Here is a 25245-nt window from a genome sequence, read left to right as displayed (position 1 = left end):
CATGCATATGGTCACAGAAATTTGAGGGTGCATACATGAGGATCAGTGGTCGGCACAACATCGTGGGCTGAAGGGCCTGTTCTGTGCTGTACTGTTCTATGTTCTATAACCAATGGTGAATGGACAAGTTATGAATGATTCGTAGAAACAAACTCGATAATTCAATGCACCCTTTTGTTTGTTGACTAATATACTGAACGCTTTATATTTTGAAAAAGAATAATAATCTTGTTTGGTTAACTAAATCTTTTGAGTGTGATTTCATTCTTGCAATTCTTGGGTCAGAACTCTAAAATCTGGGACATATTCCTTTTCTTAGTTAGGACTAAGAAAAGCCTTACATATGGTACTGAGAAGATTGATATTTGCAGGTATATTTAATAAAATTTGCATAAATATCTAAATACAGTTGGATAACTGCACTCAAAATGAAAACATCTAGACAATATACAGATATCCAAAATCAAATAATAAAGCAATGACACAAGTCTGCCAATAGACATTTTGATATCTAAATTAAAGCAGCACCTTTATTGCTTGGTCATAACTCAAAGAACAACATGCATTAGTAGACTTAATTTGATGCTGTAATATCTGTCATTAAGCCAAAGCAATCTTATTCTTGGATATAAATTGCACTTTGAAAGGACTCACAATTGTGCCTTTTTCTAGACATTAGTAGCAAAAGTGCTTCTTTTTAAAACAAATCTAAAAATAGTTTTTCCATGTTTCTACATGATATTCTTTGCTGTGAACCATATACTAAAAATTCATAGACCGAATACTTTACCAAACATTTTGGTCCCTCTTATTCTGAACAGCATTTACAAATTCTTCTGAAGTATTAACTAAAAAATGGGAATAGAAGATTTAGAATAAAGATGTCCATAGGAAGTAACTTCTACTGCATATATAATACTGTACAGGTATTGCTTTTATTCTTTCATTTTCTACATGTCCTTGCACCTTACCAAGAAACATTCAACTCTGATATGGCTCTGCTTTCACTATCTTGTTCACCCAATTATGGGAAGTCCAAATGAACAAGAATATAAGGATGTTTGTCCAGCGCCGTATCATTAAGTTCTAATTTCCACTTTTTATGGTGAAGATAAGACTTTCCCCTTGCATTTATTCTCCTCATTTCTTCCTCTTTCAAACATGCTTCCACCTGGCAGCACCGGAAGCTGTGGCTTTCATTCCACACCCTCCACAGTTTAAACACGCCAAAATGCGTAATAGTAATCAGACATGAAAAGGTGTATTTAAAGTCACGACTGTTCTGACATCCCCTCACCCTGTGCTCATTCCTCCAGCCCAGATGCAATGGCAGATTCCTGCAAAATGCGATGAATATCCTGGAATGTGGGACGGCTTTTGGGTTCACGTCGCCAACAGCTGAGCATCAGTTTATACACGCCGTCTGGACAGATTGCTGGCTGACAGAGAAAAACCTACATACAACAAAACAGAGATAGATAACCAATATAACAAATCCAATGGCATTGATTAGTTACAAAAGAAAAGGTAATGTCACAAAAGATCCACAAACTTGCATTTACAGTATGCCTTTCATAGCTGTGAATGTCACAAGATGTGTTACATCCAATGTAGTATTCTTTGAAATTAGTGAGTGTTTCACGAATAAGGTGTAACCAATTTGTGTTGAGCAAGCTCTCAGATGTAGCACTGTGATAATGATCAGATAATCTTATTGATGCAGGGATAAATATTGAACAGGGTGTTAGGGAGAACTCTGTTGGACTTCTACAAAGTATTGTGATGGGATCTTTTACATTCACCTTAAGGCAAATGACCCAATGATTTAGGTGCCTGTGTGCTTATTCAGAAACATGTATGCACAGTTTCAGACATTCTACATTGTTGCATTTCACACAAGCACAGCACTGAATTGGGGTTCAACAACAGCAAAGACCTTCAGGATCATTCGGGATGTGTGGGCATTCCCCCAGTCCCCATATCTCCCCTTTTTCTGGATCAATCCACATTCCTCCCAAAATCCCCTGCCCTGTCCTGATCTTACCAACCCAATCACTTCATTGAGCCTCATTCACTAGCACATGCACAATCGTCTCTCTAGAGCATATAGGGTGGACTCCTTGGTATCAGCAAATACGGTCTTTGGTTTAACATCTTCCCAGAAATACAACACCACCAACAATGTGGAATACCCTCAGTAATGTGCTGGAATGCGTTCGAGTTGTTAAAGTGGGCCTTGAATCCATAAACTTCTAACTAAGAAGTGGGACTGCTACCAATTATTAATTACTCAAATAATACATAATGAAAATTTAATCCAGAAAACACTGAAAGTACACAAGAGGCTTTTGACAACTAGAAACCAGATTGTTACATTGAAACAGACTCTCTTTCTGATTCTGACTGATACTGAATCTATTTCCAGCAATCTTTTATAAAGTCATAGACATATACAGCACGGAAAAAGACCCTTTAGTCCAACTCGTCCATGCTGACTGGATACCCTAAATTAATATAGCCTCATTTGGCAGCCCCAGCTAATTCAGCCATCCCCTATAGCTCAAACTCTCCAAAATTGGCAACTAGTAGAATTATTATCACTTGATCTAAAGTATTCCCCTATTATCCCTTCAGACATTTTCCCCCCCTTATTACCCAAGAAAAGATCAAGTTTTGCTCTTTCTCTGTACTTCATGGTGACTTGATAATAAGAGGCAAAAACGTGGCAGTAGGTTATCTACTGATGAAATGACAATTTTGCAGATCAGAATTAGAGTTTAGAGTTAGAAAAATATTTCTTAATAGTAAATATATTCATAAACTGGGATAAGAAAGACGTTACAGGAAATAAATTTGACAGTTTCCCAAAATCTGTTCTCCTTGGAAGATTTAATAAAATGTTGAAAGGCCCTTTATTTTTCAAACTGTTCAGTACTTTGTTGTAGTCATAACTTGTTCTTTCAGATCAGGTGTTCTCAATTGACTTTTCATCACCTAATTTGGTGTGCAAAGTTAAAAATTACACAACACCAGTGTATAGTCCAACAGGTTTATTTGATAGTACAAGCTTTTGGAGCACTGCTTTCAAATATTTTCAAATAAACTTGTTGGATTGTAACTTGTTGTTGTATCATTTTTAACTTTGTCCACACCAACCCAACACCAGCACCTCCACACCATAATTTGGTGTGGCTTTTGTAGGTCTGTTTTTCAGGATAAAGTTAATGGGATAGCAGAAGATTGCCACTTCAGTGTTTGTTTGAAATTGCAATGTCTTTGGCATCCTGCATTCTAGAGGTTTATCACTGAGATGAAGCTACAACCTTGTCTTTTGAATTATGCGCTAAAAAAATTCCAGTTGCTTTTCATGTGTTCCAAAAGTCTTTAATTTTAGCAGTACTGATATGTCTGTGTGTGTGTGCACGTGTATGTGTGTGTGTGTGTGTGTGAGAAAATGAGTGAGACTGTGTGTGTGTGTGAGTGAGAGAGTGTGAAAAAGTCAGAGAGAGAGAGAAAGTGAGTGTGTGTGTGTGTGAGAGAGAGAGAGAAAGTGAGTAAGTGTGTGACTGATGGAAGCATGCACCTCATTCATTTTGATTTAACAACATACTTACTTAGAAGTATATCACCTATTACAGAAACAAAGAGTTTTATTAATTTAAATGGGTTTGTAATCACACCTCCCATGTTGTTCTGTTTGGGTATCTACTAAGCTCAGCTGCTAGCATTGCTTTAGCTGAAAGGCTGTGATTCATGTTGCTCTTGCTGACAGTCAGCATGGATATGTTGTGCCGAATGGTCTTCTTTTATGCTGTAACCATATGATGATTACAAGTCTCACTCCAGAACATTAATACCTAAATCAAACTGACTACGCAACCATAATTCACTAGACAACTGCACCATTGGACATTCCATTTTTCAGATGAAGCTTTAGTTTCAAGTTAGTATCTTTGTGGGGTACAATGTTGGAACGGAATGTAAAGGACTGACCATAAAGTTGAAATCTGCAGTTCCAATAATTTGGCATGACTCTCCTCAAAGCAAAGTCACAAAATATTCAGATATACTAAATCAGAAGAAATAAAATGTATTTGAACATGATTGGTTTTGAAAGATTCTTCCCAAGCTTACTTGTCTGCCATGATCTCTGAAAAACTCGCCAGTATTTTCAATGACTTGCTCATCTGACAGTTGGGAGTAGGGCTGTTCTCGGCAGAAGGTCAAAGACTCCCATAAGGTCACTCCAAAAGCCCATACATCACTTGCTGTAGTAAACTTGCCCTAAATGAGAAACAGGCAAAATAAGATATCAGCAACAATGAACTCACTAAAAAAATGGTGACGGAGGACAAATTAAAAGATCTGAGATGTTGTTAGTTGCAATAATCAGATCGATGACCAAATATTCCATCTGACGTTATTTACCATGTTTTTGTCTATTGTAAGTTGCATTTCAATCACAAGCCATTCATTCTTTGCCAGAGGCTTTTATCCTCTCTAAATTACACTAGCTTATCTATTTGCCTCCGACTTTCTTTCATAAATTTTTAAAATCTTTTTTGTCTGTCCTGCTTCACATATTTTGAAATTATATTGCCAGTCCTTTATAGTCACTGGATCAAAATCCTGGAACACCTTTTCTAACAGCTTCAAGAGCATACATACATGGCATATATTGCATTGGTTCAAGAAAGCAGTTCAACAACACCTTTTCAAGTATAATTTAGGATAGACAATAAATTCTGGCCTTACCAGGAACACTCACATCAAATGAACAAGTAAAAAAAAAATCAGACCCTCGTTAGTCTCCTGGTAAATACAAGGGCATAGTAATTATTTGCTATTTCAGCCATTTCACAATCTTTGAGTTAATTATGTGTACTCTGTATTGACCCTATCCTATCTTGGGTTTTCTTTTGTTATTTATGCATCCATTGAATACATTTTCCTGCATTCCTAAATTTTTTAATATTGTAGTGTTGCATTGATTTCCTAACTTGTTAAAGCTTCTTTTGTTACCTTTTCATTTTCCCTTTCCTCACCCACTTGCTGTCTACTTTATGCCTTTTATTTTCATTTCAATTTTATCTCATTTCTCGAGGTAATGTAGGAGGCTCATGATAAGCAGAAGCATGGGCATGAACCTGTTGGGACGAATTCCTTATTTGGTTGAACATATGAATAAAGAACAAAGTTCAGCCACTGGGCCCTTCGAGCCTGCTCTGCCATTCAGTAAGATCGATTTTAACCTCAACTCCACATTTCTGCATATCCGTGATAATCTTTCATCCCCTTGGTAATCAAGAATCTATCTTTCTTTGCCTTTAAAATTCTCAGAAATTCTGCATCCACTTCTTTTTGTGGAAGGGAATTGCAAAGATTTACAACCCTCTGAGAACAAAAATTGTTTTCTCATCTCTACCTTGAATGGGCAACCCTCTTATTTTTAAACTATGACCCCTACTTCAAGATTCTCTCACAATACATGCTTTCAACATCCAGCCTATCAAGTCCTCTCAGAATCTTATACGTTTCAATTAAGTCACCTCTGATTCTAAAACTGTAGAGGATACAAGTCTAGCCTGTAGCCTTTCCTGATAAAGCAATCTGCTCATTCTATATTTTAGTCTGGTAAACCTTCTCTGGGTTATGTAAATGGTGTGTATTCTACATAATGAAACAGATTCAGGGAGTACTAATGCAGGACACTGGCACACTACTGAATTGGACATAAGTGCACAACAAAGGACTTCATTCTTCTGCCTGTTGTTGGGCTGAGGTGCTCACCAATAGAATGCTCTCCCAGGACATCCAACGAATCGGAAGTACAGCTCGCCCTTGGATTCGATAGTAATCTCCACTGTATAGGTTCCGGCTCATACCAAAGTCTGCAATCTTGATTGTGTAATTCTTACCCACTAGGCAGTTTCGAGTGGCAAGGTCACGGTGAACAAAGTTGAGGGAGGAAAGGTATTTCATACCAGAAGCTATCTGCGTGGCCATCAATATGAGGTTGGCATAGCTAAGATTTAGAAAAAAAGAGGAAAGTGAAAAGAGATTTTGTTTTCAAGAAAATTTCATATGTCGAACAGATATGAAAAGCAGATGTTAAAATAGAAAAGGAAGACTTGCATTTATATAACGCCTTTCACGACCACCGGATGTTCCAAAGCGCTTCACAGCCAATGGAGTACTTTTGAAGTGTGGTCATTGTTTTAATGTAGGAAACACAATATGCAATTTGCACACAGCAAGTTCCTACAAACAGCAAGGTGATAATGAATATAATATTTGTCTTTATGATGTTAGTTGCGTGATATGTTGACCAGGGCACTGGAGAGAACAACCCTGTTCTTGTTTGTTTAATACAACGGAACCTTTTATGTTTACCTGACAGAGTGTACAGGATCTTAGTTTAGCATCTCATCTGAAAGATGGCTCACTCCCTCAGCACTGCGCTGGAGTATCAACCTTCACTTTTGTACTCAAACTCCTGGACTTAGATTTGCACCCACTTTTGTGGCTCGGAGGCGGGACAGCTACCAATTGAGACAAGGCTGATAAACTACTTGCTAAATTAAATTTTCAGAACAAAGTAGGTAGAAAAATGTAAGAAGAAGCCTGCAGAACATGATTTCAGAGCCGTAGGAAATTAGTTACTGCTACTCAGTAAGTTTGACAAAAGAAAAACAAAATGATACCAGCTACTGAACATACTGGTAAACATGTCATATAATGGCTTTCATGAATAGTTCCCCCACTGATCGAGAACCAACTTTAATTTGTTCATATTATTAGCCCTCTTTTTTAGCTCAATGATTGAGCTTTGAGGATACACTTTGATATTAATAAGAAAACCAAAAATCTCTATATGAGCTTATTTAGAAAACTGCTTACTAACAGTTTCTGTTACTCAAACTGCTCACATTGAATGAGTCCAGTTTTTACCTTAAGATCTACCTGTGCTGTTCAGATACATTGTCACACTGTAATGCTACAACATCACATACCTAGCATGAAAGTGACATTTAACAACTGCTTATAGGGGCCTCACCTTACAATGGGTGCATTGCTTGCCATAGGCTCCACACTTTCTGGTTCATGGCGAGTTAAGAACTGGTTTAGATCCCCATTTTCCATGTATTCTGTGATCATACAGAGGGGGTCATCTCTGATACAGACCGCCAACAACCGGATAATGTTTGGATCTTTCAGCCGTGACATGATCTTGATTTCTTTCAGGAAGTCATTTCTATAGAAGGTTAAATACGATTGGAAATTTAATAAAACATACTTTATGCTGGATAACAAATGAGATGCAGAGAAGCATTTATTGGCCTCTGAATGCGTTGTCACCTCTCGGTTATACAGAATAGGAAAATTCAAAACCTGGTATATGCTGAATTAGCTGATCCTGATCAGGGCAGCAGAAATGGTTATTAATTTGGCTGTAGTGTCGAAAGAGTTTGGGGAAGGAAGACCCAACAATTCCTAAAAGGTGCACATGTGATAACAACTGCAGAAGAAGAAGGCATACAGTGTGTAGTGATTGTAGCAAGGTCAGCCAGCTCAACCTCATACATATAAAAGGAGTGTCAGAGGTTTTGTTCAATCTGACAGCTGGCTCTGAGGAAGCCAGGTCAGTGTGAAGGGCTCTCCATGTGTCAATAAAGGTTGACTTGGTGATGGGATACCAGCCCCTCTGAAGTTATTTCACAACACGGTTGTCTTAATCAGCTGAGGCCTCAAATATAAAAGTTCTTAAGTTATTTTACTGCTGTACAAAACTTTAGTTAGGCCACATGTGGAATATTGTGCGTAGTTCTGGTCGCCACATTACCAGAAGGACATAGATGCGTTGGAGAGGGTGAAGAGAAGTTTTAGAAGGTTTACCAGGATGTTGTCTATTCTGGAAAGTTTCAGTTATGAGGAGTGGTTGGATAAACTCGGATTGTTTTCCTTGGAAAGATGGAGGTTCAGAAGTCACCTGGGAGAGGTCTACAAAATTATAGATGTAGTGGACAGCAGAGACATTTTCCCAGGGTGGAAACATCAACTACAAGATGGCACAAGCTCAAGGTTAGAGGGGGAAAGCTTAGGGGAGAAGTGCAGAGAAAAGTGTTCACATAGAGGGCGGTAATTGCCTGAAATGCCCTGTGGTGGAAGTGGTGGAAACAGGCATATTAGCAGCATTTAAGGTGTACCTTAATAGACATATGAATGTGAGATGAATGGAGGGATAGATACTGCGTTGGGCAATATGCAGCAAGTCTAAGTAAGGACTAGGAATCGGTGCTGGCTTGTTGGGCTGAAGGACCTGTTCCTGTGCTCTATTGTATCGTATAGCCTTGCCTGTGATGCTTCCACTGTTGTACAACATGTTGACAGCTTATTGTTCAGGCTGTCAGGAAATAGTAGTCATTTGAGGTACTTCTAAGGTGTGGAATTCCCTCCATAAAATTGTATGCCTCTCTCTCATTTTCCTTTAAATGCTTCCTAAATCCACAATCTGAACTGAACTTTTTTGTCACCAGTTCTAATATCTCCTTGTACTGTTTAGCATCACATTTATTTAAATAAAGTTGTTGCGATTTGCCTGGGACACTCTACTAGTTAAAGGTTGTTGCGAGTGATGTAGTGGAGAGTTTCAATGGTTCTAGACATCAATTAGGGCTTCATTGAGAGTTGTTGTCCATTTTTATTGCCTGGATGATAATTTTGTGGATAATCTATTCACTCACCCTTTCCAGGACAAAACTAATTAACATACCATTGAATTTTAGCCTGGGTGAGTGATCAGCTCTGACACCTTACCAGAGGTTGAAAATTATTGCTAAGGCCTTGAATGCAGGACTTGGAAAAAACTGCACCATAATAAAACCTCAAAGTTATTTTATTATTGGAATGGAAAAATCATAGTTAACATCCAACAGAAAAGAAATAATTAATTGAATTTCATGTTTGCAGAAGTAATGTTTCATTTAAGTTAATTTTTAAAGGCAGTAAATAAAAATTAAGAAAATATTTTCAATAATTTGATTTTTCTAAGGGAAAATACAGATTATTCCCTTTTTACTTCAAGAAGTGATTAAATGAACTTAGAAAACTGAAATGTTTTAGTTACTGATAATGTTACTTCATGATTTCTCCTTTAATTAAGCTCATTTAAACTTTGCAATCTATGTCAACTCCCACTCAATTCAAAGCTCCTAGTTTCTCAAGAGTCTGCTTCACATCCATGCTCCACTTTTCTTTCCAATCACTAGTGGTCACTTGTTTTTAGCCGCCAGTTTCGAGTTCCCTCCTGAATCCTCTCACACCATCACACTCTCCTTTAAGGTGATTCTTAAAACCCATCGCTTCCATTAAATGTCTGGTCTTGCCTCACAATCTTTTTCCCCTATTTGCCATTGTGTCTGTGAAGTGCCTCAGAGATTTTCTCCTCATTAATGATGTACAATTGATGAGAAGGTATTCCCTATTACTTAGTTGTTTCATAGTACAGAATCTGAATACTGTTGTAAAACGTTACACTTTTCATCTTGCACTTGACTGGACATTTGTGAGAATTCCAATGTAAAGTGGAATAGCATTTGATATTATACAGGAACAACACTCATTGTTTAATATCCTGTTTCCACATTGTCAGTAATCTAATCTAATCTAATATTGTTGAAGACATTATTTGGCATGTGGACTGTGATTGATTAAGGAATTGGAATGGAGAATGCACCAGTTAGACAATTAAATGTCAAGCTTTATTTATGTATAAACCAGGCAGGTTAACTTTCGTCAAGGCTTTGATGCCTGATGAATGAACCAAGTAATGGTTGTAATCTATTTTGTTCATTTAAATCAGACAAAGCACATGAACATGTATTTTCTGTATTTAAAGATCAGGGCCCTGTATATTAACATATGTATCTATGAGTAGGTACAAGTACAACAAACAGTAAGTCTGACTGACAATGTAAATTGTTTGTTGACGTAAGTCTTAGCACACTTGGAATTATTTATCAAATCTTATCCAGTGGTGGAATCAGATCTAAAAATGATAGGGCGAATGTCTTTTGGCTTAATGGCAGCATCCAGTGAGGGTGTACTGTCCATGTGAATGGAGACTTCATCTGAAAGAGACAAAGGCCAAATGAGTATATCTGGAAATTTAGTTCAAACTGGGTATTCAATTGATCCAACTTTTCAAAGTCAGATTTGGACAGATTTGGACAGATTTACCTTAGCTAAGGTAAAACAGCCTATTTGAAAGAGGCCTGCCTGATCATTCAATCACTTAAGTCCACTATCTAAGTGCAAGACTGATTATTGTAGCTAAGACATGACTCAGAGTAGTTCCATTTAAGAAAGGAGGTTTTTCACTCTAAGGTCAGCAAGGCAATTGGTCAGTTTGAATGGGGACTTCTCCTGAGTGAGAAAAAGATTCAGTGATCTACAGATAGAAGCTACAGGGACAAAGTTACGCCAGAGAACAGAGGTAGCTGGGTAACAGTTAGAGGTGGGAAGGGGAGGAAGCAGGCAGTGCAGGGATCCCCTGTGGTCATTCCCCTAAACAATAAGTATACCGCTTTGGATACTGGTGGGGGGGACAGCCTAGCAGGGGTAAGCTGCAGTGACCGGGTCTGTGGCGTGAGGTCTGGCTCTCAGATTCAGAAGGGAAAGGGGGAGAGGAGGAGAGCACTAGTTATAGGAGAGTCTCTAGTTAGAGGGACGGACAGGCGGTTCTGTGGGCATGGGCGAGACTCTCGGATGGTTTGTTGCCTCCCGGGTGCCAGGGTCCGAGACGTCTCGGACCGTGTCTTCAGAATCCTTAAGGGGGAGGGTGTGCAGCCAGAAGTCGTGGTTCACGTTGGCACCAACGACATAGGTAGGAAGAGGGGTGGGGAGGTCATTCAAGAGCTCAGGGAGTTAGGCTGGAAGCTAAAAGCTAGGACAGACAGAGTTGTCATCTCTGGGTTGTTGCCGGTGCCACGTGAGAGTGAGGCAAGGAATAGGGAGAGAGTGCAGTTGAACACGTGGCTTCAAGGATGGTGTAGAAGGGAGGGCTTCAGGTATTTGGACAATTGGACTGCATTCTGGGGAAGGTGGGACCTGTACAAGCAGGACGGGTTGCACCTGAACCAGAAGGGCACCAATATCCTGGGGGGTAGGTTTGCTAGCAATCTTTGGGGGGGGGTTTAAACTAATTTGGCAGGGGGATGGGATCCGGACTTGTAGTCCAGCAAGTAGGCTAGCTGTTTGTCAGGATGTCCAAGAATGTAGGGAGGCTGTGAAGAAGGTAGCACTGACAGGGAATACTTGCGGACACAGAGATGGGTTCAAGTGCGTATACTTCAACGCAAGGAGTATCAGAAATAAGGTGTGTGAACTTAAGGCGTGGATCGGTACCTGGGACTACGATGTTGTGGCCATCACGAAAACGTGGATAGAAGAGGGACAGGAATGGTTGTTGGAGGTTTCTGGTTACAGATGTTTCAGTAGGATTAGGGAGGGTGGTAAAAAAGGAGGGGGGGGTGGCGTTGCTCATTAGAAATGGTATAACGGCTGCAGAAAGGCAGTTCGAGGGGGATCTGCCTTTAGAGGTAGTATGGGCTGAAGTCAGAAATAGGAAAGGTGCAGTCACCTTGTTGGGTGTTTACTATAGGCCCCCCAATAGCAGCAGAGATGTGGAGAAACAGATTGGGAAACAGATTTTGGAAAGGCGCAGAAGCCACAGGGTAGTAGTCATGGGCGATTTCAACTTCCCAAGTATTGATTGGAAGCTCTTTAGATCAGTAGATTGGATGGGGTGGTGTTTGTGCAGTGTGTCCAGGAAGCTTTTCTAACTCAGTATGTAGATTGTCCGACCAGAGGGGAGGCCATTTTGGATTTGGTACTCGGTAATGAACCGGGACAAGTGATGGGCTTGTTAGTGGGTGAACATTTTGGTGATGGTGACCACAATTCTGTGACTTTCACCTTGGTTATGGAGAGAGATAGGTGCGTGTAACAGGGTAGGTTTTACAATTGGGGGAAGGGTAATTACGATGCTGTAAGACAGAATCTGAGGAGCATACGTTGGGAGCATAGGCTGTCGGGGAAGGATGTCGTGGAAATGTGGAACTTTTTCAAGGAACAGATACGACGTGTCCTTGATATGTATGTACCTGTCAGGCAGGAAAGAAATGGTCGTGTGAGGGAACCTTGGTTGACGAGGGAGGTTGAATGTCTTGTAAAGAGGAAGAAGGAGGCTTACATAAGGTTGAGGAAACCGGGTTCAGACAGAGCAGTGGAGGGATACAGGATAGCCAGAAGGGACCTGAAGAAAGGGATTAGGAGAGCTAAGAGAGGGCATGAAAAATCTTTGGCGGATAGGATCAAGAATAACCCAAAGGCATTTTATGCGTATGTGAGAAACATGAGAATGACGAGAACGAGGGTAGGTCCGATCAAGGACAGTAGTGGGAGACTGTGTATTGAGTCGGAAGAGATAGGAGAGGTCTTGAATGAGTACTTTTCTTCAGTATTTACGAATGAGAGGGACCGTATTGTTGAAGAGGAGAGTGTGAAACGGACTGGTAAGCTAGAGGAGATACTTGTTAGGAAGGAAGATGTGTTGGACATTTTGAACAACTTGAGGACAGACAAGTCCCCCAGGCCTGATGGGTTATATCCTAGGATTATGTGGGAAGCAAGAGAGGAAATTGCAGTACCTTTGGCAATGATCTTTTCATCTTCATTGTCAACGGGGGTAGTACCAGGGGACTGGAGAGTGGTGAATGTTGTGCCCCTGTTCAAAAAAGGGAATAGAGATAACCCTGGGAATTACAGGCCAGTTAGTCTTACTTCGGTGGTAGGTAAAGTAATGGAAAGGATACTGAGGGATAGGATTTATGAGTTTCTGGAAAGACACTGCTTGATTAGGGACAGCCAGCACGGATTTGTGAAGGGTAGGTCTTGCCTTACAAGTCTGATTGAATTCTTTGAGGAGGTGACCAAGCATGTGGATGAGGGTAGAGCAGTGGATGTAGTATACATGGATTTTAGTAAGGCATTTGATAAGGTTCCCCATGGTAGGCTTATGCGGAAAGTCAGGAGGCATGGGATAGAGGGAAATTTGGCCAATTAGATAGAAAACTGGCTAACTGGTCGAAGTCAGAGAGTGGTGGTAGATGGTAAATATTCAGCCTGGAGCCCAGTTACAAGTGGAGTTCCGCAGGGATCAGTTCTGGGTCCTCTGCTGTTTGTAATTTTTATTAATGACTTGGATGAGGGAGTCGAAGGGTGGGTCAGTAAATTTGCAGATGATACGAAGATTGGTGGAGTTGTGGATAGTGAGGAGGGCTGTTGTCAGCTGCAAAGGGACTTAGATATGATGCAGAGCTGGTCTGAGGAGTGGCAGATGGAGTTCAACCCTGCCAAGTGTGAGGTTGTCCATTTTGGAAAGACAAATAAGAATGCGGAATACAGGGTTAACGGTAGGGTTCTTAGTGAGGTGGAGGAACAGAGGGATCTTGCGGTCTATGTTCATAGATCTTTGAAAGTTGCCACTCAGGTGGATAGAGCTTGTAAGAAGGCCTATGGTGTATTAGCGTTCATTAGCAGAGGGATTGAATTCAAGCGTCGTGAAGTGATGTTGCAACTGTACAGGACTTTGGTTAGGCCACATTTGGAGTACTGTGTGCAGTTCTGGTCGCCTCACTTTAGGAAAGATGTGGAAGCTTTGGAGAGGGTGCAGAGAAGATTTACCAGGATGTTGCCTGGAATGGAGAATAGGTCGTACGAGGATAGGTTGAGAGTGCTAGGCCTTTTCTCGTTGGAACGGCGAAGGATGAGGGGTGACTTGATAGAGGTTTATAAGATGATCAGAGGAATAGATAGAGTAGACAGTCAGAAACTTTTTTCCCGGGTACAACAGAGTGTTACAAGGGGACATAAATTTAAGGTGAAGGGTGGAAGGTATAGGGGGGATGTCAGGGGTAGGTTCTTTACCCAGAGAGTGGTGGGGGCATGGAATGTGCTGCTTGTGGAAGTGGTAGAGTCAGAATCTTTGGTGACCTTTAAGCGGCAATTGGATAGGTACATGGATGGGTGCTTAAGCTAGGACATATGTTCGGCACAACATCGTGGGCCGAAGGGCCTGTTCTGTGCTGTATTGTTCTATGTTCTATGATCTCTTCACCCAGAGAGAGGTAAACCTGTGTAATTCACTACCACAGAAAGCAGTCGAGGACAAAACATTGTTTGAATTCAAGAAGGACATAACACTTGGAGCAACAGAGATCAAAGGATATGGGAGAAAAGTAGGACCAGGCCATTGAATTGGATGGATTCTGGATCAGTGGTGCTGGAAGTGCACAGCAATTCAGGCAGCATCCGAGGACAGGCAAAATCGACGTTCGGGCAAAAGCCCTTCATCAGGAATAAAGGGATGGTCAGCTATGATCATAATCAATCATGGCGCAGGCTCAAAGGGCCAAATGACCTATTCCTGCTCCGATATTAACATCTAAGAATTTGATTGAAAGCAGGAATTCAGTGCAGAGCGAGTAAAAGTTGTTCTAAGTAAAGTTTATTGCAGGAAGTAAAGTTTCCAGCGTGAGAGGTGAGCAGGAGGGTGGATTGAGAGGCTGGCCTGCAGTGAGACTGGTAATCACAAACTACAATGTGATGGCAGTACAGGGAAAACAGCTGGTTGCTGAGTACGATTGATGAATATTTCAGTCTGGAAGTATAAGTAAGGTTATCAATTTGAATTTAGGTCTCTAGACATTTCTTCTCTCTTTTACAAAAAAGCTCATCCTGTCTAGTATTACATTAATTCTGGTGTTTTATTTTAAAGTAAGTTACAATTTACAAAGAATTTGAACAGTTAGGATCTAAATTAGAAAGTAGAAACTTTGGCACAATGATCTATGGACCTAAGCCATGGACATACTGGCATAGTGTAAGTAAAATAAAGGAGGTTAATACATAGCTGGAAGATTGGTTTGGGCGGAAAGGGTTTAATTCATGAGGCACTGTAACCAGTACAGGGATGGAAGGCAGCCATTCCAGTGGAAATGGTTTCACTTAAACCATGCTAGGACCAGTGTCCTGTCAAATTAAATCACTAGGGCTGTACAGATGGATTGAATCCAATTGGGACGCACAAAGCAGAAGGACATGGCAGTATTGCAGGGCAGCTATTTTAAATAAAAAGTAATGTTTGCTGGCATGGAAAGATTCCTGCAGTATTTACCAACCTCTCTTGAATACAAAGATAGCAGATTAGTAAAATATGGAACTAAGGAAAACAATTTGTTTATTGAAGCTTTTCCAAAAGATCCTCATTCTTAGAATCATAGAATCCCTACAGTGTGGAAGCAGGCCCTCCGGCCCAACAAGTACAACCGACCCTCCAAAGATTAACCCACCCAGACCCATTCCCCTACTACTCTACATTTACTCCAGACTAATGTACCTAACCTAACCTGAACACTATGGGCAATTTCGCATGGCCAATTCACATAATCTGCACATCTTTGGATTGTGGGAGGAAACCCACACAGACATGGGGAGAACATGCAAACTGCACACAGAGAGTCGCCCGAGGCGGTAATCAAACCCAGGTCCCTGGTGCTGTGAGGCAACAGTGCTAACCATTGAGCCACCGTGCTGTCCCCAGGCATAGCTAAGAATTTCATCTGTGACAAATCTGTTAACAAATTGAGACCAAAGGACAATGTGCTTATAATTTTAGTAGTGGTGATGGTGAAATCCCAGCAAGGTTCTTGGAAAGGATTTTGGAGTGAAGTAGCACTCACCTGGCATTCTTGTTAGCATCTGACCGTAGCATTTTTACAGCAACCAAAACTGGCTGATTGACGCAAATGTCAAATGGAAACTCCTTGTCTATGAATTCTTGCATCCCTTCTGCTTCACAAAGGTGAACCTTAAACAGATCAGAATTTGAAGCTTATAATTTTACACTAAGACAATGGTGATTTTGACATTGAGGGTATGGTTCATGCAGTGTTCTTCAAATTACTGCCAACCAACACACTACAAAAATGATGGTATCACACATTATGTCCTTGTTGATACCTTACACTATTTGTATCATTATAACTGTTCCTCGCCTCAACCCACGACTAAATGTTCTCAGGGCATAACATTAAATTCTGCCCATCATCTTAATAGTAGAGTGAGGCCATTCAGAAACAAGATCAGGAAGTATTTGTCACAAAACAGATTGTTTTGTGCAATCGTGAAGCTCTTGAAACCAAGACAGGTAGGTTATTTGTCTGACAGTGGGTAACAAGGAAAAAAAGGTACAGGTAGGAAATTTGAGTCCAAGTACAAATAAACTCAGATCCAATTGAGCAGACACAGGAGGCTGAATGTCCTGCTTCTTTATGTTTCTATGCTCCAGTTCAATGGTTAACACTAGCTTAAGCATTGTACTAACCTCCCCAAATTGTCCCTCTCCAAGTTTCTCTTTAAGTGTCAGCAGTTTACGTGGGAACTCCTCCACAGCTATATCTTTACCAGACAGTAAATCCATGGTCACGGCAGGTACAGAATAAGTGTTACTCCCAGTGACACCCTGCAGGTTCACAATATCAGCCTCGGCATAATGTGGCACATTATCCTGCGGTGCTCCAAGTGGTTTTGCATAATCACTGCTACACCCTGAGGAGAGGAAAAAAAACATTTTACTCAATCCCTCTGCAATACAGATTTCACTTCAATGTTTAAGATGAGAAAAAATTTTTCAAATTCCCTATTTGAAATTGGTGCCTTGGAGAGACAGCTGGCTGTGTAGAAGTGCATGCAAAGTATTTTCTGATTACTTGGTAACATATTTGCTCCTGAATAATGTCACTCTTGATTTTAAAATACTTATCCATGTTTTTAAATCCCTCTACAGCCTCACCCCTCCCTTATTCTCAAATCTCATCCAGCTCCACAACTATCTAAGATATCTGCACATTTCTAATTCTGGCCTCGAGTGTCCCCAGTTTTAATCACCCTACATGGTCATGCCTTCTGAAACTCCCCCTGTAAACCTCTCCTCCTCTCCACCTCATTTCCCTCCTTTAAGAAACTTTTAGCGGCCTTGTTTTATAAAAAAATGTTTAATTACATTAATAGTGCCACATTAATATAACTTGTTTTTATTGAGATATCACTGGCGGTGTGCCATTGTCATCATGAAAATGACATATAGCACTTTTGCTTAAAAAACGTAGAAAAATTGTTAACCCTTTCTCCAGAAGCTGGTGTACCTTCTGAATAAATTGATTCACACCACAAAGATCTGCAAATGAAATGAACCTTTTTGTTGAAAAAATTGTTCATCCATAAAGAAATGGAGAGTGTTTTTCTCAAGTTCCTTGTTGATTCATTAACAGGATATGGGAATCCCTAGGCTGATTTATTGCTGATACATAATTGCTTTTGACAAGGTGGTACTGACAACTGAGTGGATGGCAGTCAAGAAAAAAAAATCACACTGCTGTGGATTTGGAGGATCATGTAAGCCAGACCAGGTAATGATGGCACATTAATAGAGAATTAATTAAGTTTTATGCCTACCTTTTCGTTACACCATTGATATCAGCTTTTCATTCCACGTTTATTTAATTAACTGAACTTAAATATCCAGTTACAATTGTTGTGTCACAGTGGTAGTATTCCCAAGTCTAAGCCAGGAAGAGTGGGTTCAAGACTCATCTGTCCCAGAGGTGTGTAATAACATATCTGTACAGGTTGATTAGACAATAGCCACTCCAGTGATGGGATTTTAAGTCCTATCTCTTGACAACTTATCAAATAACATAATCACTACACTATGACACACTCAGCTATTTATCTCTTTTTCTTTTCAGGTCTGTTGTGTAGTCTCAACACTTTATTTCAGATCACTAGCACTGTTCTTATTTCCATGGTGAAGACAATTTTATCTTGTCTAGATCATATATCACTGGAAGAAATACTGACAGAAACTGCCTTCAAACCATGAGAATTTTAGCTTTCCTTTGGTGAGTTCCAGATCTCAGTCATGCTGTCATGGAAACACATCAAGGAGAAATCTGGCATTCCGCATGGTATGGCAGGATAATCCAGAGAAACCCTCACAAACACACAATCAAACACCAAAACAAAAAGCTCAAACAATTATCTAAATATCAAACAATTTGCTGAAACTATCAATGAATTGAGCAGCTTATGTCATTTTCAATATTCTCACCTGGTTCATCCCAACTCAGGGAAAATTCTGGCAGCTTGCGGAGTAGCTTTGATGGCTCCTGGTAATCAGGTCCGAGTGGGAATATCCGGTCGTATGTGGAATTGGATTCTTGTTCACTGGGTGGAGAGGACTTGTTGTTTATCATAATGGTCTCACTCTGCAGTGAGAGGCTCACTGTGAGCTCATCGTCCAGAATTCGACGTGAAGCCTGAAACAGAAGCCGTCTTCCATGAAATCTGTACAAATACCATCAGACTCTGCATCCTAGCTATATGTAAAGTTCATATAGTCTGTCAATTGGTGTGGAAGCTGTTACTGATGCCTGTGTTTCCCTGAGCTTAAGTAACTAGATGGATTTTTCTAATGAAGTACCTGAGATGATTATAGGAGTTGATAGGGTAGATAACCATTTCCTCTGATGGTCCAGTCCAGAACAAGGGAGCATAACCTAAATATTAGAGTGAGGTTGCTCTGGGGACTTCTTCACTCAGAAAGAAGTGGAAATTGGAGCAGATACTTGTTTGGGATAAGCCAACTGAAAACTTGATGGATTTTTGTCAGACACGAATATTCAAGGAATGTGGATCCAACAATAACGATTTGTATTTATGCAGCTCCTTTCACAGAATAAAACATTCCAAAGTACTTTACAGGACCTTAATGAAACAAAAAAAGACACCGACCTACATGAGGAGATATTAGGTCAGACGACCAGAAGCTTGGTTAAAGAGGTAGGTTTAATATGCATCAAAGTGAGATAGGGAGGCAGAGAAGTGCAGTGAGGATATTTCAGAATTTGGGCTCCCAGCAACTGAAGGAATGCTGATCAAGGTGGCTTGATTAAAATTGTGAATGTTCAAGAGGTCAACCTCAAAAAACATGGATATTTCAGTGGGTGGGAAGTTGAAGGAAATTACAGAGCATGGGATGGGCAAGGTCAAAGGTGGATAAGCATTTTAGAATCAAATTGTTCTTTTTCTGGGAACCAAGAGTGATGTATGATTGGCATTTGAGTGGAATTTAAGGCAGAGAAGCAGAGTTTTGTCTGACTGGAATTTTACAGAGGGTAGAAACAGGGAGGCCACTGAGTGGATTGGAATTGTCAGGTTTGGAGGTAACCAGGAACTGAATAAGGGTTTCAGCAGGAAAGCAGCCGAGGCAATGTAGGAGATGGTGTGTCACAGAGCTGGAAATGAGTAAAATTTTGACAAAGTGAATATCCGGTTGAAAACTCATGTCTGAGTCAAATATAGTGCAGAGATTATGGATAGTCGAGTTCAGCATCAGGGAAGAAGAATCAGTAATGAGGGAACAGAGTTTGCAGCCAGTGACCAGAGCTGCTGGCTTCAGTCTTCTCGTTACTTTGTGGAATTTTTTGCTCCTCTTGCACTTGATGTCAGATATGTAATCTGATAATTTGGCAACTGTGGAAGAGTTGAGATAGGTGATGGTGGGTTAGGGTAATGTTCATTTGCCTCAATTCCTCTTCCCTGCCAGCTCAGCATAGCCCTTAACTCCCTGATATTTCAAATATTTATCTACTTCTTTGTGATCTAGCCTTCACAACTCTGAAGAGTAGAAAATTCCAGAGATTCACAACCTTCTGGGAGAAGGAATTCCTTTGCATCTCTGTCTTAAATGAGTGCCCCCTTATTCTGTAACTATGTCCCCTAGTTTGAGATTCCACCATGAGTGGAAATATCTTAACATCTATCCTGTTAAGCCCCCTCAGAATCTTGTACATTTCAAAATGGATTTTTTTCTAGAATGTTTTTTCTGAACTCCTACGAATAGAGGCCTAACCTATTTAGCTGTTCTTGATAAATCATCCCCATCACCCCAAGAATCAGCCTGATGAATCTATATTGAATAACTTCCATTGCTAACATATATATTTTTTAAATAGAAGGATCAACTGTGTACAAAACTGCAGGTATGGCCTCACCAACACCCTGTGCTATTCTAATTAGACTTCCCTATTTTTAAACTCAAATCCCTTACAGTAAAGGTGAAATTTCCATTTGCCTTCTTAATTACATGAGGAACTGAGTTCTAACGTTTTGGGTTTAATGCACAAAGACACCCCTCCAGATTCCTTTTTGGTGTCTCCCTTCACTTAAATAATAGTCTGCCTTTTGAAGTTACCTACCAAAGTGCATGACCTCACACTTTCCATCATTAAACTCCATCTACTAAGGTTTTGCCAACTCACTCAACGCATCTATATCTCCCTGCAGATTCCTTTGTCCTCATCACAATCTGCCATTTGTTATCAACAGCGAATTTGGATACATTACCCCTGCTCCAAGTCATTAATATAGACAGTAAGCAATGGAGGCCCTAAGATGGATCCTTGTGACATTCCATCAGTTCTATCTTTCCAAACTGAAAAAGATCCATTAATTCCGACTCTTTGTCTTCTATATAGTAACCAATCCTCAATTTATGCTAATGCATGACCCCTAATTCTCGGAGCTATATCATTCAAGGTTCTCATTCCTCAGTCACTTGGAAGTGGATAGACTGCTGACTGACAAAGAACTGTGATGTGGAGGTGCTGGTATTGGACTGAGGTGGACAAGGCCTGAATTCACACGACACCAGGTTATAGTCTGAAAGGTTTATTTGAAATCACAAGCTTTCAGAGCGCTGTCCCTTCGTCAGGTGGAGTCTTTCCTGAAGAAGGAGCAATGCTCCAAAAGCTTGTGATTTCAAATAAACCTGCTGGATTATAACTTGGTGTCATGTGACTTCTGATGCTGATAAAAACTGGTTGAAAGAATTTGTGCTGCACTTCATTTACACTCCACAATAAGCTGTTCATCTAAACTACACTCCAACCTGTGGAGCATCCTCCATAAGCAAGATCCACCAGCAGTTTTCCTTTGGATCAAGGAATGGAAAACACAGGAGGTCACTAATAAGTTTCTTGTGACAAACCCCCCGCTAGCTTGGCTTCTGCTGTGAGAGTGGGGTTTGCTAAACAGCTTTGAATGACACAGGGCTCCTATGCAGCCAACGTCCACCACTGCAGCCTCAGTACAAACCCTTTTTGCACTTACAAAGAGACACAAACAATGCTGCACATTACTGAGGCATGAACCCTCTATACACTAAGTGGCAGACATAACACCTTAAATTCAGCAAATGAGGAGGTCTTTGCTTAACTTTAGGGATTTGTTACCACTAAATAATAAATAACATGTTGTAGCGGATGTTCAATGAAGGCTGGTATGGCATGATGTCTCCAGTAGACAAAAGGCTTGCAGAAACTTAGTGACCAAGCTTCTGTCTGAGCTGTGACCCTTTGTCTGAGCAGTGCAGAGGCCCTGCCAGTATCAAAACCAGTCACAAGAACTGACTATCTTTACAATAACAGGGCTACTTGTTCCTTGAACTTCTGTCATGTGGAATTGCAGCTGATTCATGAATCAATTTTTATCACAAATTCTAGAGCACAGTTTTTATCTGACACTGGATGGTGACGGGGAAACCAGAAAATGCTGGAAGTGCACAGTGCATCAGTGGGTAAGGAAGGTGGATCCCTAAAACGAGTCGATATCTTGGTCAGAATGCTAAGTGCTGGTGAGTGTTCCAGCAGAAATGTTTGCCTACTTTCCTCATATGTTTACTGAGCTACTGTTCATTTCCAGAATTTTTCATTTGCCCACTGCATTTGTTCCTGTTTTTTCATTACTTCATGGACAAATTGACTCCTGTTTTCCCATGCACAACATCTCAAGCATAAGGGAACTAAAATACCATTAGATGCTCCTTAAAGTAGAGCTGGTGGAAAAAAAACTTCAGTAAAGATATTAAAACCTTTTCCAGCATCTTCTGCCAAAACTGCCGCCAAAGGATGATGACGATGATGGCAACGAGGATAAAAATAATAGCCACCAAGCAGCCAATGAGGATTCTCGTGTTGCTGTCATCCACTTTGTGCGTTGGGTTGATGTCTGAGAATACAATGGGGAAAATAGGAATTGTTATGCTCGATTCCACAAAATGGAATGAGAATATGTAAACTTTCAAACTACATTTGACCATGCCTAAATAACATGCATGCACCTCTGATGCCAATAGGCACCAATTTCATATAAATGTAGAGCTTGATAGCTCAGTTAGTTGCACTGTTTGTGATGCAGCATGATGGCAACATGGGTTCAAATCCCACTCTGACTGAGGTCCTACCTCCTCAACCTCGCCCCATGCCCGAGACATGGTGACCTAATAAGGGAATATGGTCCTTTGAGACTATTGTGGCTTTACCTCTTAGAGTGCAAGAACTGTTGTTACAATGGTGCAGTAAAGTGGGGAACAGTCCTCCTATAGCCAAAGCACATTGACATGACAATAAACTACACATGGGCACCTAATTCCTGCAGCAATGGAAGATCCTGACAATTGGGATATTTCTCAAAGTGCTGCTATTATTTAATGAAATCATGATGTGGTGGTGCCGGTGATGGACAAAATCAAAAATCCTGCTGGACTATAACCCAGTGTCGTGTGATTTTTGACTTGATGAAATCAGAAAGAAACAATGAAGAATTATCCAAGAGCAGTCATCATATGGTGGTACCAAACACACACTCTGAAATACATGTTCTGATTTAAGGCGTAACGTATTGATGTTTCAATATAATTTATTTTAGGGTTTAGATTAGTGGTATGCAGTTTTGGTCTATGTGTGCAAAGGGATTAATGATTAAACTGTAATTATTTCTGTAGTCATGGTGATTTCTTTTAAAAACAATCTGAGAGAGAGAGAGCTCTTGGAGGCTGATAGGAATTTGTTTACAACTGGAGAGTTTTTACATGCAAACAATGTAAACGGTTGTGCATTATACTCTGAGTTAGAAGGTTAGAGATTGATATTTTCTTTTCATTAGGTAAAACACCGACAGCTTGGAAACATTTTTTGAGTTTTAGTTTAGCAGATTTAGAGAGCCATGGCTGAAGTTGGATATGTAAAATGGTTGTTTCTGTGAAAGCAAGGTGATTTAGAAGTATTAGAAATAGACTATCTTAGCGTTTAAGTTCCAGACTAAAAGTGTTTAGTTAAAACCCTTAATAGATTATTAGAAGCTGAGAAAGTCAAGGCTCACTTGTATGAGATTCCAAGGAAGAAGCGGTGAGATTCTCAAAACAGAGAATTAAAGCCACGGTTAAGTCAAACAGTTTATGTGATAGAGAAGGGAAATCTCTTTTTTGTGTTTGAATACTGTAACGAAGTGCTGTTGATATTAGTGGGATTTTAGCTTACCGTGTGTTGTGTAATCTTTAAACTTGTGTGTAAATAGTTTGGTATATTCTATTTTATCTTCAACTTTTTGTATAATAAACTTCACTTTTACAAATACAACCAAGTCTTTTGCATTATGTACTCGTGGTGCAGTAAAAGCCAACCTCACTACAACAAAACCAAACAAAAAAGTGACCTATTCATTCAGTCTGGGAGCTGACTTGTCTAGTAATAACATTGGAAAAGATGCAGCATAACAATGTTAACAAAAACAAATTTTTTCTGAAGGAAAAATTATTTTGGAAAATTAACTGGACAGCGCTAACTCACATTCCTCTTCAAATGTCTACTGAAGTATGAGGTAAATTGATAGCCTCTTACCTATTTCACTGTGAGTGGTGCTGTCTACTTTCACGGTTGGATAAACCCCAGAAGTATTGTACATTGCTGTGTCTGCAACAAGAAACAATGGTACCATCATAAGTATCCATTTTTTGAACCAATGAGTTGATCAAAACAAATTGCATTAGCTTTAGAAATGATCATGAAATAATATCTGCTATAGTCAACAGTTGTAATTATGAGGACAATGCAAGATTGGATGATGTTGATGAAACACTTTCTTGGTTAGGTATCAGTTTAATGTAGAGAGAAATACTTATATGTACAGTTCAGTCAAACAAATTGTTGACCAATGTCTCAGTTAGTGGTGGAGTAGTTGCATTGGCAGTTTTGAGGAGGTGCAATGTCGTAACCTACTGATTTAATTGGACCGAGCATAGGGTATCTTTGAAAGAGGCAGAGAGGAGGTGAGGGGCTGAATGACTTCCATGTATTCTGCATTAATCTGTGACTTGTCAGAAAATTTAAAAAACAGGTCTCAAACCTTAGCCGACAGCAAAGACAAACTCAGAACCTTTATTTTCTCATTCACACACCATTTAAATTGTGAGCAAATAATGGGTTGGGAGGATGGTAGTAGGGCATCAGGAATCCATGTGTAATTTCTCCTTTAAAGTGGTATGATCTTTAAATTCCTAATAGGACATTCATACGATGCCACGGGGTCAGATTCCAACAAAAACAAAAAATTGCTGGAGAAACTCAGTGAGTTAGTAGCATCTGTGGGGCGAAAACAGAGTTAATATTTTGAGTTGTGTGACCATTTTGTGCTTAGTGAGCACTAACCTTGTACAATGGTACATTTTCAGACAAGGAACTAAATGAAAAGCTGCCCACAAAAATTCCTCTGCAAAATCTGTTACCTCTTTAAGCCACTTTGAGCTATAGAAGTTTAATTCTCTCTACAGATGCAATGTCAGACTTACAGTAAAAAAAAAACAGTATTTCACTACTTGCTCTCCTTTACCAACTAGTGATCTGATCAAATGATTGTCAGGTTTCAAGAAATGCAGAAGGAAGTTTGTTTCCTGCAAACTAAGCTGCAGAGAGATGCACATGAATGAAATGAAGAAGCTACGATGCGAACAGTGAAAAGGGATGTTTGGTCTCTCAAGAAGTCAACTGTTGAGTCCATAGTATGTGGCTAGTTTCTTAAACTAGAAGCAAGTGCCATTGAAACACAAATTTCCTTACTTCTGTATTAAAGCTCTGAAAGTACAGCATGAAACACCCCAACTGAAATGGGAGCTAAAAAGAACAAAGGACAGGAACAGCCCCTTCAAGACTGCACCAACACCTGATGCCTTTCTAAACTAATAACGCTTTGCCTCTATGCGATCCATATTCCTCTATTCCTTGTCTA

The 25245-nt window shown here is 40.0% G+C and overlaps 1 protein-coding gene across 4 annotated transcripts in view; it reads right to left on the bottom strand.

The window, feature by feature from the left end:
• Window positions 1-358: 358 nt before the first annotated feature.
• Window positions 359-25245, bottom strand: part of ddr2a (discoidin domain receptor tyrosine kinase 2a) — a 158841-nt gene continuing 133954 nt past the window's right edge. For 3 of the 4 annotated variants that reach the window (XM_043699846.2, XM_087990870.1, XM_043699845.2), the window contains exons 9-17: window positions 23862-23933; window positions 22055-22191; window positions 18233-18440; window positions 16448-16671; window positions 15804-15931; window positions 7058-7255; window positions 5791-6025; window positions 4135-4284; window positions 359-1454 (exon numbers count right to left, since the gene is read on the bottom strand). In XM_043699846.2, the coding sequence (XP_043555781.1) occupies window positions 1305-1454; window positions 4135-4284; window positions 5791-6025; window positions 7058-7255; window positions 15804-15931; window positions 16448-16671; window positions 18233-18440; window positions 22055-22191; window positions 23862-23933 (1502 nt within the window). In that variant the 3' untranslated portion in view covers window positions 359-1304. Of the gene's footprint in view, window positions 1455-4134; window positions 4285-5790; window positions 6026-6135; window positions 6262-7057; window positions 7256-15803; window positions 15932-16447; window positions 16672-18232; window positions 18441-22054; window positions 22192-23861; window positions 23934-25245 lie in introns of those variants that run through there. The other variant, XR_015758195.1, reaches the window with a different exon arrangement.

Source organism: Chiloscyllium plagiosum, unplaced genomic scaffold (genome assembly GCF_037043375.1).
Source record: "Chiloscyllium plagiosum isolate Xiang-an unplaced genomic scaffold, Cpla_swu_hap1 HiC_scaffold_9, whole genome shotgun sequence".
NCBI classification, from domain to species: domain Eukaryota; kingdom Metazoa; phylum Chordata; class Chondrichthyes; order Orectolobiformes; family Hemiscylliidae; genus Chiloscyllium; species Chiloscyllium plagiosum.
This window is presented reverse-complemented; position numbering and strand designations above follow the sequence as displayed.